Source organism: Rutilus rutilus (genome assembly GCF_951802725.1).
Source record: "Rutilus rutilus genome assembly, chromosome: 11".
In the NCBI taxonomy this organism is placed as follows: domain Eukaryota; kingdom Metazoa; phylum Chordata; class Actinopteri; order Cypriniformes; family Leuciscidae; genus Rutilus; species Rutilus rutilus.
This window is the reverse complement of record NC_140216.1, coordinates 3,904,336-3,917,971: the sequence shown is the minus strand read 5'-3', so window position 1 is coordinate 3,917,971 and position 13,636 is coordinate 3,904,336. Positions and strand designations below refer to the sequence as shown.

The 13,636-nt window shown below is 37.1% G+C and overlaps 1 protein-coding gene across 6 annotated transcripts; it reads right to left on the bottom strand.

Moving 5' to 3' along the window:
* Positions 1–1,823: 1,823 nt before the first annotated feature.
* On the bottom strand, positions 1,824–12,885 carry sytl1 (synaptotagmin-like 1). 6 transcript variants are annotated; one of them, XM_084424123.1, is made up of 16 exons: positions 12,838–12,885; positions 11,487–11,540; positions 11,133–11,266; positions 10,914–11,056; positions 10,659–10,827; positions 9,351–9,405; positions 9,242–9,272; positions 9,096–9,160; positions 8,917–9,006; positions 8,660–8,826; positions 6,934–7,036; positions 6,654–6,815; positions 6,037–6,115; positions 5,134–5,233; positions 4,576–4,775; positions 1,824–2,809 (listed from the first exon to the last, which is right to left on the bottom strand). In XM_084424123.1, exons 3-16 carry the CDS (start codon positions 11,246–11,248, stop codon positions 2,667–2,669), a joined length of 1,623 nt encoding a protein of 540 aa, XP_084280249.1. In that variant the 5' UTR covers positions 11,249–11,266; positions 11,487–11,540; positions 12,838–12,885; the 3' UTR covers positions 1,824–2,666. The 6 variants fall into 6 exon arrangements, with proteins under 6 accessions (XP_084280249.1, XP_084280248.1, XP_084280251.1 ...); XM_084424122.1 differs by lacking the exon at positions 12,838–12,885 and adding an exon at positions 12,374–12,563; XM_084424125.1 differs by lacking the exon at positions 12,838–12,885 and adding an exon at positions 12,374–12,563 and having other exon boundaries at positions 9,242–9,269.
* Positions 12,886–13,636: the final 751 nt, after the last annotated feature.

Here is a 13,636-nt window from a genome sequence, read left to right as displayed (position 1 = left end):
GCTTATTTCACTATGGACAACAGGTTAATACCACTTACAGACTAAAGGCTACCCTCCTTTCTTTGGGAAAAATATGGTCAATATGAATGTTTACTTTTTGGTCAATGGGGATATTAAACTTGTATTGCCAAAATAAGTAAAATCAAAAACATCATTCATCTTATTATTATTTGAAATATACTCAATTATGATGGTTTATATAGTGTATAATATAATTAAATTTTTACTTATTTGTTGGGGCCCCTGTCTAATCCGCACTCATATAGTTTTTTCTCATCAAAACCGATTGTTTTTCAGTGGTTGTATATCAGGCAGGGACACGTTTGTGTGCATTTTGTTTTGTAATTTCACCGGAACAAATAGAGAGTCTCTCCACAACTGATTGAAGCGCGCGTCCGAGTGAAGACTGCGCGAGCCAGAAACATAGGCTGTTTCTCAATTCCAAGAACGCAGAGAACGGACTTGTGTTCTCGTGGAGACCGGTCTTGACAAGCTTCCTTGGAAGAAGAACGAACTCGGAACCGGCCGCAATGACTTCTGGGACACCAGGTGAGTACTAGCTCAAGTCTGCATTCGATGCATCCTCGGTATCAAGAACACATCCGGGTTCTTTCATGCGTCCTCTGTACTTGCGTTCTTGAGAATTGGGTCTGAACTTCGACGGTTAATGATGACGTAAAACGAGAACACAAGGACGCAAGATCGCTGATCGCTGAAAACAACAGATTTCAGCGCTAGGTGCATTCGTGCCGCGAGATGTTTCAAAAGTGGTGGGGACAATATCGACCTTAGAAAATAGTGGTGGGGACATGTCCCACCCGTAAATTACGCCTATGCATAGCGATTAGCGATGATATAAAGTTTGAATTGATGGAACTTTTTCTAAATCGTTTACATAGATGGGCCTATTTGTGGGGTAAGCCAATTTATCCGTGCAGCTTTTAGTAGGCAGGAATTACTGGAACGTTGGAGTGGAAAGAGAAGCACTGATGAATGATACACCACAAACATCTTCAGCTTTTAGTTTTATTGTAGGCTACATAAAAAATAAAAATAAAAAAAAGGGCTAAATAGTGTCAAATGAATCTAAATTAATTCTAATTTTAAATTTTAGATACACTTTCTAATTTTAATAAACTTATAGACAAATAAACTTAACATAAAATAAATATAAAATTACTTTTAAAGCATTGGACTAACGTTACCTGAAAAAAAAAAAAGAAGAAAAAAAAGTTTGAAATTCAGTTTATGCTGTGGAATCAAAACTGATATTGAGAATTGTGAAACCATGATAGTGAAGTAAAATCGCCCGTCCATATTCTTTGCTAGATAGCAGAAAAGGTTCCCCCAGTTTTACATACAGTATGAATTTTTTAATAGTGTTCACCACAAGTAGACTACATTGTAACCTGAAATAAGTATATAAATGGCTGCTATTTTGCATAAGTTTATTTGTAATTGCCAGAAAGAAAGAAAGAGAGGGCAGAGATGGGTTAGGAATGAAAAGTCAGTAGGCCTATGTAGTTTCTTCATTCACTGTGACCTATACCTGCACTGGATGGCAAATTTCACATGTATTTTGTGTATTTTCAAAATACAAAATACTGTATTTGTATTTAAATACATTTTTTCACACAGTATTTTGTATTTGTATTTTAAATACATTTCCATGTATGTATGCCCATCTCTGGAAATGGGAAGAAACTTTGCAGAAATGCTTGAAACATGTGAAGAGCTACTGCCACTGTGGAAAAATGTAGACCAAGTTTAATAAAGAAGCAAACAAATACAATTTTACATAACACGCCTATATTACAACTATACAGAATGGCTCTCATTTTATTTTTTAATTCATCCTAATGTAAGCAAAAAAAAATAAACTGATTCTAACAGATTATAATTGAATAATCGGACAAAAAAAAAGGACATACAATATCAGAACGTGAAATTTTTTGAAAACTGATGCAATGCACATTTTGTTTTAATCAGTAGTTAGTGTTTCACTACATTTGGGGTTTGACCGGCAATGAGCACTTTAAACTGACCAGCTACAAATTATAAATTGAAAATGATTAATAAAAATTATAAGAAAAGATGAGTTCTCCTAAGAGAGCAGTTTAAGTTAGTTGAACTATTTGTTATTACAATGAATTCTCATTTTTCTCCCTCAGATCTGCATAACAAACTCTTGCAAAAACACTATCGTATATGTTGGCAACATACTCATTCTCAACACAGAAATGTGTGAGGACTGTTTTGTAACCAATCCACTACCTATGCAAAATATGTTTGATTGTTTGCATTCCCTTTCTAGAACTTTATATAAAGAAGATTGATCTCATTTCTGTCCTGTACAGATTGCTACAGTATTTAGAGGTGAAATGGTAAGATAAGGGTAGGCACTATGACATGTTTAAAACATGTTTGATATCCTGGATGAAATCCTAGTGTGAAGCTAAAAATCTGTGAGTCTGTTGTGTTACACTACACAATGAAATCTGTCAATTCTGAGTGCTTAAAATCTCCAGACTGGCTCTGACTTTTGGAAGTGTCAACTCGTCTAGACTGCAAATCAGGTCAAAAATCTGAGCAAAAGCTGTGCGGTGTATTCCAGTCTTTACTCAAACTGTTTCGCAACCAATGTCACATGGTGAATATGCATAAGTTCAGTCAGAGCAGAGCTGTAAGTTGGTTCTGATTGGCAGACTAGTGTCCACCCAGTTACTGGAGCTCTGAATCACTCTTGACCACACACTGATCTCTTCTTCGGTAGAATCCATCCAGCAAACTGACTGACCGTAACTCACTCCTGCAACACATAAACACACAGTCTTAAAGAGGAACTATTATGCCTTTTTACATTTTCAGCATTTTTATTGTGCAATGTTGTGGTTTGAGCATGAAAAGGGAGTAATTCTCTATATCACTGTATAACTCCCTGAAACGCCTCCATTGTAGTCTTGAGTTTTCTTGAGAACAAACATGTCACAATATTCCTCATTTAAATAATTCCCGCCTAAGGCATACAATTAATAAAGGGGCGGGGCCTGGTTGAGTTAGTTAGTAGTGAGTTGAAACTCACGGTTATGGTAAGGGGCGGGGCATTTCCCAAACACACTCGTAGCTGTTGACCAATCACAACACACTGATCCAGCCGACCAATCAGAGCACTTTGTGCTTTTCAGAAGGCGGGGCTTCATAGAGACAGGAACTAAACAAGGGGTGTGTTTCCCAAAAGCATCGTTCTAACGAACATTCGCAAACAGCATCGCAAAGTTGTGTGTTTGGAACGACAGCTCTCGACCTGTGGTTAGAAGCAGAGTTTCTTGTTTGCATGACATGTGGACTTAATAAATCCTTGTCTTGAGCAAAATAAGCAAGCTGACATTCAGTACAATCTGTATCGTTTATATAGAATACATACAAATGTAATTTACATCTTTTAGTTTGTCAAGCAGGGATGCAAACACATGTATGGTCAAAAAAGAGAGAGGTTATCGAAGCCCTCGCCCCGCTGCAAATTTCACAAAAATTGTGATTGTAAGTTATTATTTTGCAGTGTAAGATTACAGTTAACACCTTTAAATATTACATAAATGTATTAATATGTATTTTTATTAAACTTAGTGAGTGTATAAATCAGCAGCAAAAAGTAATTCTTGAAAAACAGCAACAAACTCCAACAAAATAAAGTCATTTTATGCAAATCCACAGCCTTTTCTCTACAGATCAAGCATTATAATGTGAATATATCATATTGGAGAGAGTTTTACCGTGCATCCTGCTGTAACCGGAAGAGGCGCGCGCGCTGTTTGAATACTGAATGGAGAATGATTGACAGCCACAGAGGAGGGAAAACGAGTTTTTGTAAACTTTAATGATGTAAATAGACTTCTGTCCCTCACATTAAGCTATGGAATGGCTTCAGATGACTTTGTCACCCAAACTGACGTGGAAAAAGCGGGAGGCGCCGAAAAGCGCGCTGTTTGCATCACTCAAGAGATTTAAAGCAACGTTTTTGAAGAGTGCGCATGTGCGAACGTGCTTTACGACGTAAGAATGAGCCTATGGTTGAATCTGGAAATAAAGCAAAATAACTGAGAAAAATGAGAAATAGTCCTCAGATGCCATGGTCGTAATTTATAGCAAAACATCTAGCATTAATTCAATCTCAAACAGATTCATTAAAGAAAGTTATTACTCCAAACACCAGCGTGAGATCATTAACCAACGTGGTTGAACGACCAATTTGTGACAATATGGTTTCGGGAAACAGTGGTGACTAGCTAGTTGATTTCTTCAACGATGCATCATACTATGGTAGTTAAGCAGAGAGTTACGTCGTTGTACGGGAAACGCACCCCAGAGTGTTACTTACAGACTGGGAAAAGAGGAGCTGCAACAATGTAGGCCTAAAATATGTAAGATAAGGTGTTTTTTGAACATTCAACATGAAAACCTATTCTAGTAGAGCCCAAAAACAAAACCAAGACTTTGTAAAAGGGCATAATAGGTCCTCTTTATCTCTTAGCTGTTTTTTATTTTTATTGTCAAGTATGTTCAAATCTGTATTACCAGAGCCAGTGCTGAGTCGTACTCCACCCAGACAGTCGGAGTGATGTGGATTCCAGACTGTTATTTCAGCACATGCCTGAATGAGGTCACTGGACTGAAACCCATCATATACCATTGTGTGGTTGAACACCGGGCTGACAGAAGCTCGCACCAGTCGAGTCCGCTGGCCACTGACGCCACTTTCATCTGGTAATACCACACTGGACAAACACAGACCATACTCATGCACTCATACATAATAAACAAATAAATTAGACGAAACACTCTAAATTAGACGAAGTGTGTGTGTGTGTGAGCGAGTTAGTGTGTGTGTGTGTGTGCGCATGTGTGAGTGTATGTGCGTGAGTGTACGTGTGTGTTTATAAGTGTGTGTGTGAGTTAAGCTCATCGTTCTATCTATCTATCTATTTCAAACTACTTTAAACTTCAAACTTATTTAAACTTTAATTTAAACTTTAAACTACTAAATTTACTTCATTTAAACTTATAAACTCTAAACTCATACACTTATAAATTCATCCACTTATGAACTGAGTGTGTTATGATGTGCACACACACCTTTTCACGTATGTGTTGGGCGCACCACGTTTTGTGGGAAGTAGACCAACAATCTCTCTCAGCCATATATGGAGCTCACCAGTCAGTGGATGACCATTTCCTACAGTCACAGAACACACAAAACAAGATGTTGACATGAAGGGGTTTTAAACACGCTGTACCTGAACAGACCACAGGGGGGCAACACTGTCCCAGGACCAATCAGTAATGAGACCAGAGGGATCCAATCTCAGCAGGGTTTACCAAACAAGGGGTTTGTGATTGGATGAAAAGCTAATAATTAAATTATAATATTTAAAATAAGAAATAGGGCTGCACAAGTAATAATAAAAAAAATGCAATATAGCTTAGAAGAGGTTATAAACCTGTTGTCAACTAAACAGCAAAAACAATTTTACGCCAAAATAAAAGCTTGAGGGTTTGAATAATTTAAGACTTTATTATTGCAGTGTAAAATGTAATTATTTTGTACTGATCTAATATCATTTTTTTAATTTAAAGTGCAATTGTATTATTACAATAGTCATATATTTCTGGCTATAATAATCATGTAAAAATATGATATAAATAATAGTCACAAAATAAGTTTCTGATGAAATTAAAAAATGTAGAATTAAAATATTTAATTGTATTTGTTAACCTGCATGACATGTGACCATTATCCAATATCAGAGAGTCTTGTTAAGTAATTGAAATATTAAAATAAAGGGTGTATTTTATATCAAATGGATTCTGCTGACCAAAAAAGTTTGGGAATCCCAGCTCTACAGTATCGCCTTTTACTGAAGGGATAGTGGGCCCATCCATGAAAAACTGGTAATGGGTCACATGACTTTTAGCAATGGCCCTGCATATAAATGTGGATATAAAGGTTTTAAACATGAAGCATCTGCTCACACTCACCCTCGGAACCTGGAGGTACAAACTTAATTGAGAACAGAATGGTTCCTCTGCTGATGATGGCATCTGGACTTAACTGAACCTGCATCAAGAGAAAGAGTCTCCTAAATGACTGACTATCACAGGTTTATTTCACCACACATATCAGACTTTGACTGCATCCGAAATCACATACTTCCCAACTATATAGTAGGTGAAAAAGAGTAACAAAAGTAGCATGTCTGAATTCACAGTACTCATAAAAGAGTCGTCAAAAATGTACCTGGATGAACTACTACTTCCGGTGAGATTCTGAAGTGTGCATTCGATGGACACTTTACTATCCCATGAGGCCACGGGAGAGGATTTGTGAATGACAGTGAACATAATTCACTGTTCACTATGAATGTTCACTATAATGAAGTAATTCCTGTAGCTCAAACAGTAGAGCGTTGGCACTTGCAACTGCAAGGTCATGGGTTTGAATCCCAGGGAAAGCAAGAACTGATAAGAATGTAAATGTGTACTTTGAAATGCAATGCAAGTCTTTTTGGATAAAAGCGTCTGCCAAATGCATAAATGTAATTGTAAAAATAAGTCCCTCCTCAAGAGCGTATGTGATTATCTCTGAATAGACTCACTCTTGGCTGGAGGTTGTGCCAGGTTGGTTGGCTCTGGCTCCAGTCCCACAGACCCAGCCTCACCTCCACCTCCCCCAGGAACAGGTTTCTCCTCATTCTCTCCAAGTGCCAGACTGACAGACTCAACACACGAGCCTGGAGGTCCAGTCTGCGCACTTTGTACTGGTACAGGCAACATTTTATAGTTGAGTGGGGAAAGAAATAGTGCTGCAAGTTCAGTAATGTATTTTAAATTCATAGGAGTAATTTGTAAAATAATAATCAATGAAAGAGAACTGACTTTCATGGTTTCGTTATAGACTGGATTTAATGTTTTTCTCTTCATTGCTGTTTTTTTCTTACTGCGGGATGTGTTGTCGGGGAGAAGGTAAACTTTAACGTATCTGTGTGTGAGAGAAAGACGGAAACCATCCATTATATACGTTCAAAAGTTTGGGGTCAGTATGTTTTTTTTTTTTTTTTTAAGAAATGAATATGGTAACATTTACGTTAAGCCTTTATGTATAGTGCATTATATCTTTTCTTAAATAATTGTAACCAAAGTTAAAATGCAAATCCTTGTTAAATCTGAAATTGGTTGTTTGTCCTGTTTTTTAATGCATTATACTTTGTAACAATAAATAGATAAGTATTATAATGGTTACAATTATTCCTGAGACCATACAATGCATTATAAGCATTACAATGCATAATTAATGCACTTATAAAACTTTTATAATGCATTATATATATAAAGGCTTTAAGTAAAGTGTTACCGTTAATACTTTTATTCAGCAACGATGCATTGAGTTGATCAAAAGTGGCAGTAAAGACGTAATTAATGTTTCAAATAAACACTTTTTGTGTTTATTTGACACTTTGAGTGGATGACTTTTTGACCTTTGGGTTCATCAAAGAATCCTGAAAAAATGCATCATAGTTTCCACTGTTTACAACATTGATAATAATCAAAAATGTTTCTTGAGCAGCAAATCATCATATTAGAATGATTTCTGAAGGATCATGTGACACTGAAGACTGGAGTAATGATGCTGAAAATCCAGCTTTGATCACAGGAATAAATTACATTTTACAATATATTCTAATAGAAAACAGCCTTTTAATATTGTAATAATATTTCACAATATTACTGTTTCTGCTGTATTTTTGATCAACCCTGGTGAGCATAAGAGACAAAAATATTAAAATAAATAAATTAGTGCTGTCGAATGGTTAAAATAATTTTAATCGCGATTAATCGCATTAATGTCATAGTTAACTCGCAATTAATCGCACATTTTTATCTATTCTAAATGTCCCTTGATTTCTTTTTGTCCCATTATTTTTTCTCATTTTAATGCTCTTATCAACATGGAAAAGTGGATCGGCTTGCTTTGTGCAAATGTTTTTTTTATTGAAAACAACATTGGCATATACTGTAGTGTTCAATTTCACACTAACATTGTCACTTGGAACAAATAATCGCATCAGAGAATTCGCATTAGCTGTGTTCTTGGCCGTCAAGTGGTGTTTCAGACTGGACGTGCTGCGATGATCGCTCAGTTCACAACGACAAAACACACAGATCACTTTGGTCTTGTCAAGGGAACCATTTGGCAACTTTTTAAAAGTAAACTTTCCATTCAGAATCTTATTGGCATCCATTTCGGCGTCTCGCGCTCGCCATCCACTCAAAACGTAACGTTAGCCTTCTACTCTTCGGCCGGCTTGCAAGCCCAAACAAGTGTGTGCGGCGTGCCAGTTGTTTTGTGTCCGGTCTAGCTAGATCCGGTGGTGTTGTAGTTTTTCTAACGTTACTAGTTGTTGCAACAGCATGTGAAAAAAACTACAAAGTTTGCTAGGCCAAAAAGAACGTTAATCTCGTGATAAAAAAAATGTACGCCGTTAAAATGGGTTTGCGTTAACGCCATTAATAACGCGTTTAACTGACAGCACAACATTTTTTTTTTTTTTTAAATACTGAAAGTATGACTGAATGAAAATGACCATGGCCATTGTACACTTACGGGTCCGATCGATTTTTGCGGGCCGATGCAAGGTCTTGGCAGCATATAATGTGCACGTGAAGCTCCTCCTTCTTGATGTCATACTGCAGCGAGAACTGGATCCGCCCTGATACTACAACATCCCCGAAATCCCCCACACTGTACAGGCTCATCAAGCTGCCATTCATCTACTCACACAGAAACTGCACTGTTTACACCTGTACAGCTTCTGTTGCTCTGCAGACCATCATGTGTTGTGATGAGAGAGTGTGTCTTACCATATGATGAGAGGTCAAGCTGCTAACTGAGCCAAACCTAGTGTAGTCTAGTTCAGTGCTGCCAGAGTCGATGTCCCCCTCTGAGTCCATCTACAGAGACACACACACACACACAGATACATAATACAACAGCTTCTCACACATGTGTGTATCTGTACGACAGGCCTAGCTGAACAGACCTGCAGAGATGGTGGTGCACTTGGCAAAACTCTCCTTTCTTTGTCTGCCGACTCTCCAAAACTCCCTGAGGCACGAGGGAAAGAGAACGTGAGCAGAGTGGGGCGTTGAGGCATTTATAAACGCATCATATGATGATGAATTTTACCTTCGAGACCATTTCCCACTGCAGCGCTCTTCTGTTCAAAGCAAGAACATTATGTGAAACCTCTCATATTTCACACGCATAGATAATATAATCTTAAATGTAAAATGACCTTTGTGATGTGTCTTGTCCTGGATTGTGGTTCAGGCGTTGTCTTAGGAATGAGACTAAAAAGGATATACCACAATATAAGACTGGATCATAATTAAACTAATAATTGAATATTAGCTCACACCCTTGAATCTGTCACGCTTTGTTTGAGTTTAAAACACATTTAATATTCTGTAATATCGATTTGACTGCACTGACAATACTGAAAAGTAAACCTGATGTTTTTGATATTGACACAGATGTTTCATGCAGAGCTGCTTTACAGCTGATTCGACTTCGTTTTGCAACATTGACAGTTATAGAACGGAATTGAATCATTATTGAACTGAACTGAATAACGACACTATTGTCTTTTTTAAAGCTGATTTACAGCAACATTCAAATTTGTCCTATATTTGATGAAGCTTGCATCGATAGTTATTTTCCTGTTATCTCTGTAAAGCTGCTTTGAAACAAACTGTTGTATAAAGCGCTATATAATTAAATATGATGACTTAAATACAAGTGATCTTATCTGCACAGAAAATATTTGCATTCAATATTTCTGATTTCAAACAGACATATTATTGAATCATCGTTTGCATGTTAACATGTTCATACGCAAGCTACATGAAGTTTGTGAATAAGGACCAATGAGATATGACCAAGTTAATGGGTTTCCATGTAGCCTACTCTTCCATGTATTCTTTAGTGTGTAATGTTGCTGTTTAAGCATGAAAAAGCTCAGCAAAGTTACAAAGTCACTCAAAGTGTTATTCTCTATATCAGTGCCCCTGTTTCTGAACTCCCTGAAACGCCTCCATTGTAGTCTTGAGTTTTCTTCTGGGAATGAACACGCCACAATATTCATAATTTAAATAATTCCTGCCCAAGGCATACGCTAAATAAAGGGGGCGGGGCCTGGTTGAGTTAGTTAGTGGTGTGTTGAAACTGGCGGTTATGGTAAGGGGCGGGGCATTTCCCGAACACGCTCGAAGCGGTTGACCAATCACAACACACTGATCCAGCCGACCAATCAGAGCACTTTGTGCTTTTCAGAAGGCGGGGCTTCATAGAGACAGGAACTAAACAGAGTGTTACTGACAGACTGGGAAGAGAGGAGCTGCAACAATGTCAAATATGTGCAAAATAATGTGTTTTTTGAACATTGAAGCATGAAAACCTATTCAAGTAGAGCTTAGTTAAAAACAAAATCCTGACTTTGTAAAATGGCATAATATGGCCTCTTTAATATACAGACTGTTTCGATGCATTCATTTTACTCAGTCCAAAGTTAAGAAAGAGAGATGACACCAAAAGTTGCACCAACCTTTCTCCATCTTTTTCTCTTTCCTTCTCTTCCTGGTCCTTGTCATCCTCTCTTACACTTATATGTTCCTGCAACTCTCTCTCTGTACTCTTTTCTTCCTCTCGCTGCTCATGTAACTGAAAAGAGTCATTACCTTTTTCTTCATCAAATATTGCCGTCAAAGGTGTATCTACAAAAAAAAAAAAAAGAATATTGTCAACACATGTATAAGCACACAAATACGATTCTACAGGGATGAGTAGGAGATCATGTGACCTTTTTCACGTCGCTTACGGCGTATGGAGGCATGCACAACATCAGCTCCTCCCTTCTGATATCTCTTAGCGCGCTCTTCATGAAACCACTCTCCCGAGAGAGAGCGCAGATGGACAGGGTCTGACACCGTCTGCTGAAGCTTGCTGAAAACACAAATATCTTTTATTGCTCCTATGACTTATGTGGACCAAATAAGTCCAGTATTGTACACAGACTGACCGTATTCTCCCTTCCTCTTTGCTGCGTAGTTCAGCATCTCTCAGCAGAACATTGAGGATAACAGTTTGCTCCACCTCAGTCAGGTGACATAGATCTAGTTTAGGTTCCCCTTCCATTTCAGGCACACTTCACACCTGGTTATTAAGACGATTTAGATACGATTTATGAGAAACCACACCTAAGAGTTGCAGATGGAAATGTGGGAACTGAACGAGTTGAATGCACAAATGAGAGAATACAAATTTAAGAAAACAATAAAAAAAAACAATAAAGATTATTGTATCAGAAAAGCAATTTTCAATTGCAAGACACTATTTAAAAATGAAATGAAATTAAAATAAAATTTTCTCCAACCTGCGTTAATGTGTATTCATGTCCTCCACATGCAATAAAGGGACTTCAAGTTCCCTAAAACCAGAAGAAAAAAAACATAATAGCCCACTAATGCGCTTTGATACGTTGTTTTTATCGTTTTTAATGCCACAAGGATATGTACACAGTTATAATAATAACAACATCAACTTTATCAGATAATGATTTTCAATGCTTTTTGTTTGTATGTTATTTTTTTTAACTTTATTTAATTACTTGATTACCCAATATACACTTTCTTTACAGCCCAAAATATCATCTTTATATGTTTACTTAAATATTAGCCTATAACCCCCTAAATCCTTCCGTAGCAATCAGTGGTAATCAATGGTAAACCAAATAAAAGCTTGCTTTCCACACTACTAAATTCACAAGTGTACACTTGTTCCTATGCAACAAGTGTTTATATGTATAAATGTGTATAATATATAATATATTTAATTAATTCCTATTTGACTTTGTAACTGATATAAAAAGAATTCTGCATTTCCCTGCTTTGTCCCAAGCTATACTGACAAATAAAGAGATTAAAATCATTTCCAATATAAGTATCTGATACAAAGCGATGCTTGAATCGCGCACGCGCATTAGAAACAGCGACAAACAAGGCAAAAGTAAACAAATTGCTTACCACTGCACTGAGGCCAAGTGTTTATCTACTTCCATACAACACAAGCAGTAACTACTATAATGCACTTTAGGTCAAGCTGCTAAAGACTTTCGGTTAGTTAAATGTTTATCAAACGAGGATAAATTAACAGATGGAGTCGCACCTGTCAAACTCTCTCACTTGCACCCAACTCAAACGTGAAAAAGAACGAGAAGAAGCAACTAATGTTGACTTGAACAACTAAATGCAATATCTTTACCTCATCTAATGTCCTCTGGGTATTTCATTGTCGCGGGTTTTTCTTTGTCAAGTTTTGCTGTCGGTAGTTTCTAAACACACACTCGTTTGTGTCTGGTTTGGCAGGACTGGCACTAACACACACACACACACACACCCGCCCTCGGGCACAGAGCAAAATACGAACCGGATTCTCACACATCACCGAGTATGCACTCATTTTACTAATCACTTCACGTTCACACAGCATGTTATGTATGTCTCTCTCTCTCTCTCTCTCACACACACACACACACACACACACACACACACACACACACACACTCTCTCTCTCTCTCTCTCTCTCTTAGGTTGTCTAAGTGTTGGTAATGCAAGTAAAGCATTACAATATTGTGTTACTCCTTAAAAAAGTAACTAATTGCATTAGTTACTTTTTATGAAAAGTAATGCGTTAGTTACGCTACTTTTGCGTTACTTTTTTCTCACCTGGGTTTGGCATGCTTGTTTGTTTTTTAACCCGTTCCCTGCCAGCGTTCCCTTTTATAATTTTCTCAAATCTTTTATGGCCCCCAGAATATTTTTGTTGCATGAATATCTGAATATATCTGCAATATATCAAAAGAAAGAAGAGATCTCGGCTTTAAAAAAAAAAAAAGAATAATTATTCTGGATTCATGCATGAATATGGATATGTTTAATTAAAAAAAGCAACATTTTGAATATTTCTGAATGGATTCAGAACGATGATCAAAACATAGATTTTGGTTTATATACTGTTTAATGTTTGATGATCACTTTATTTTACATGTGCACAAGCAATGCTTTTATCACTCATCTCTGCTTCTTTTTCATTTGGTACTCACATTCTGCACTGTTTCAGAAGATGTGTAATAGCGCCCCCTACCATATAACAGTGAAAACATGGATTGCCGGAAATTGACATGGAGGAAAGAGATAACAATAAATAAGTTCTATTTTTAGCAAATGTAAAGGCCCTTGCCCTTTCACACCAAAAGTGAAATGAATAAGCCTCAGCCTGAAGGAAGTGCGAATTCACACCTGTACAGCTCAAACCTTTCATCAGTGCTGCCATAACCATCATGGGGACAGAAGAAGTGTCAATGAATGGGAGAACAACTTGCGCAACTTATTTGAAAAAGTAACGTAAATTAAATGTAATGGGTTACTTTACTAGTTACTTGAAAAAAGTAATCTGATTATATACCTTGCATTACTTGTAATGCATTACCTCAACAGTAAAAAGCCTGGCTGTAGTGACTTTTGT

Coding starts and splice junctions, on each gene's coding strand:
- sytl1 (XM_084424123.1), bottom strand. CDS start 11,248: ATGGAAGGGGAACCTAAACTAGATCTATGTCACCTGACTGAGGTGGAG. Junction 9,007..9,095: donor GTGCACCACCATCTCTGCAG/GTCTGTTCAGCT, acceptor GTGTCTCTGTAG/ATGGACTCAGAGGGGGACAT. Junction 8,827..8,916: donor GCTTGACCTCTCATCATATG/GTAAGACACACT, acceptor CTGTGTGAGTAG/ATGAATGGCAGCTTGATGAG.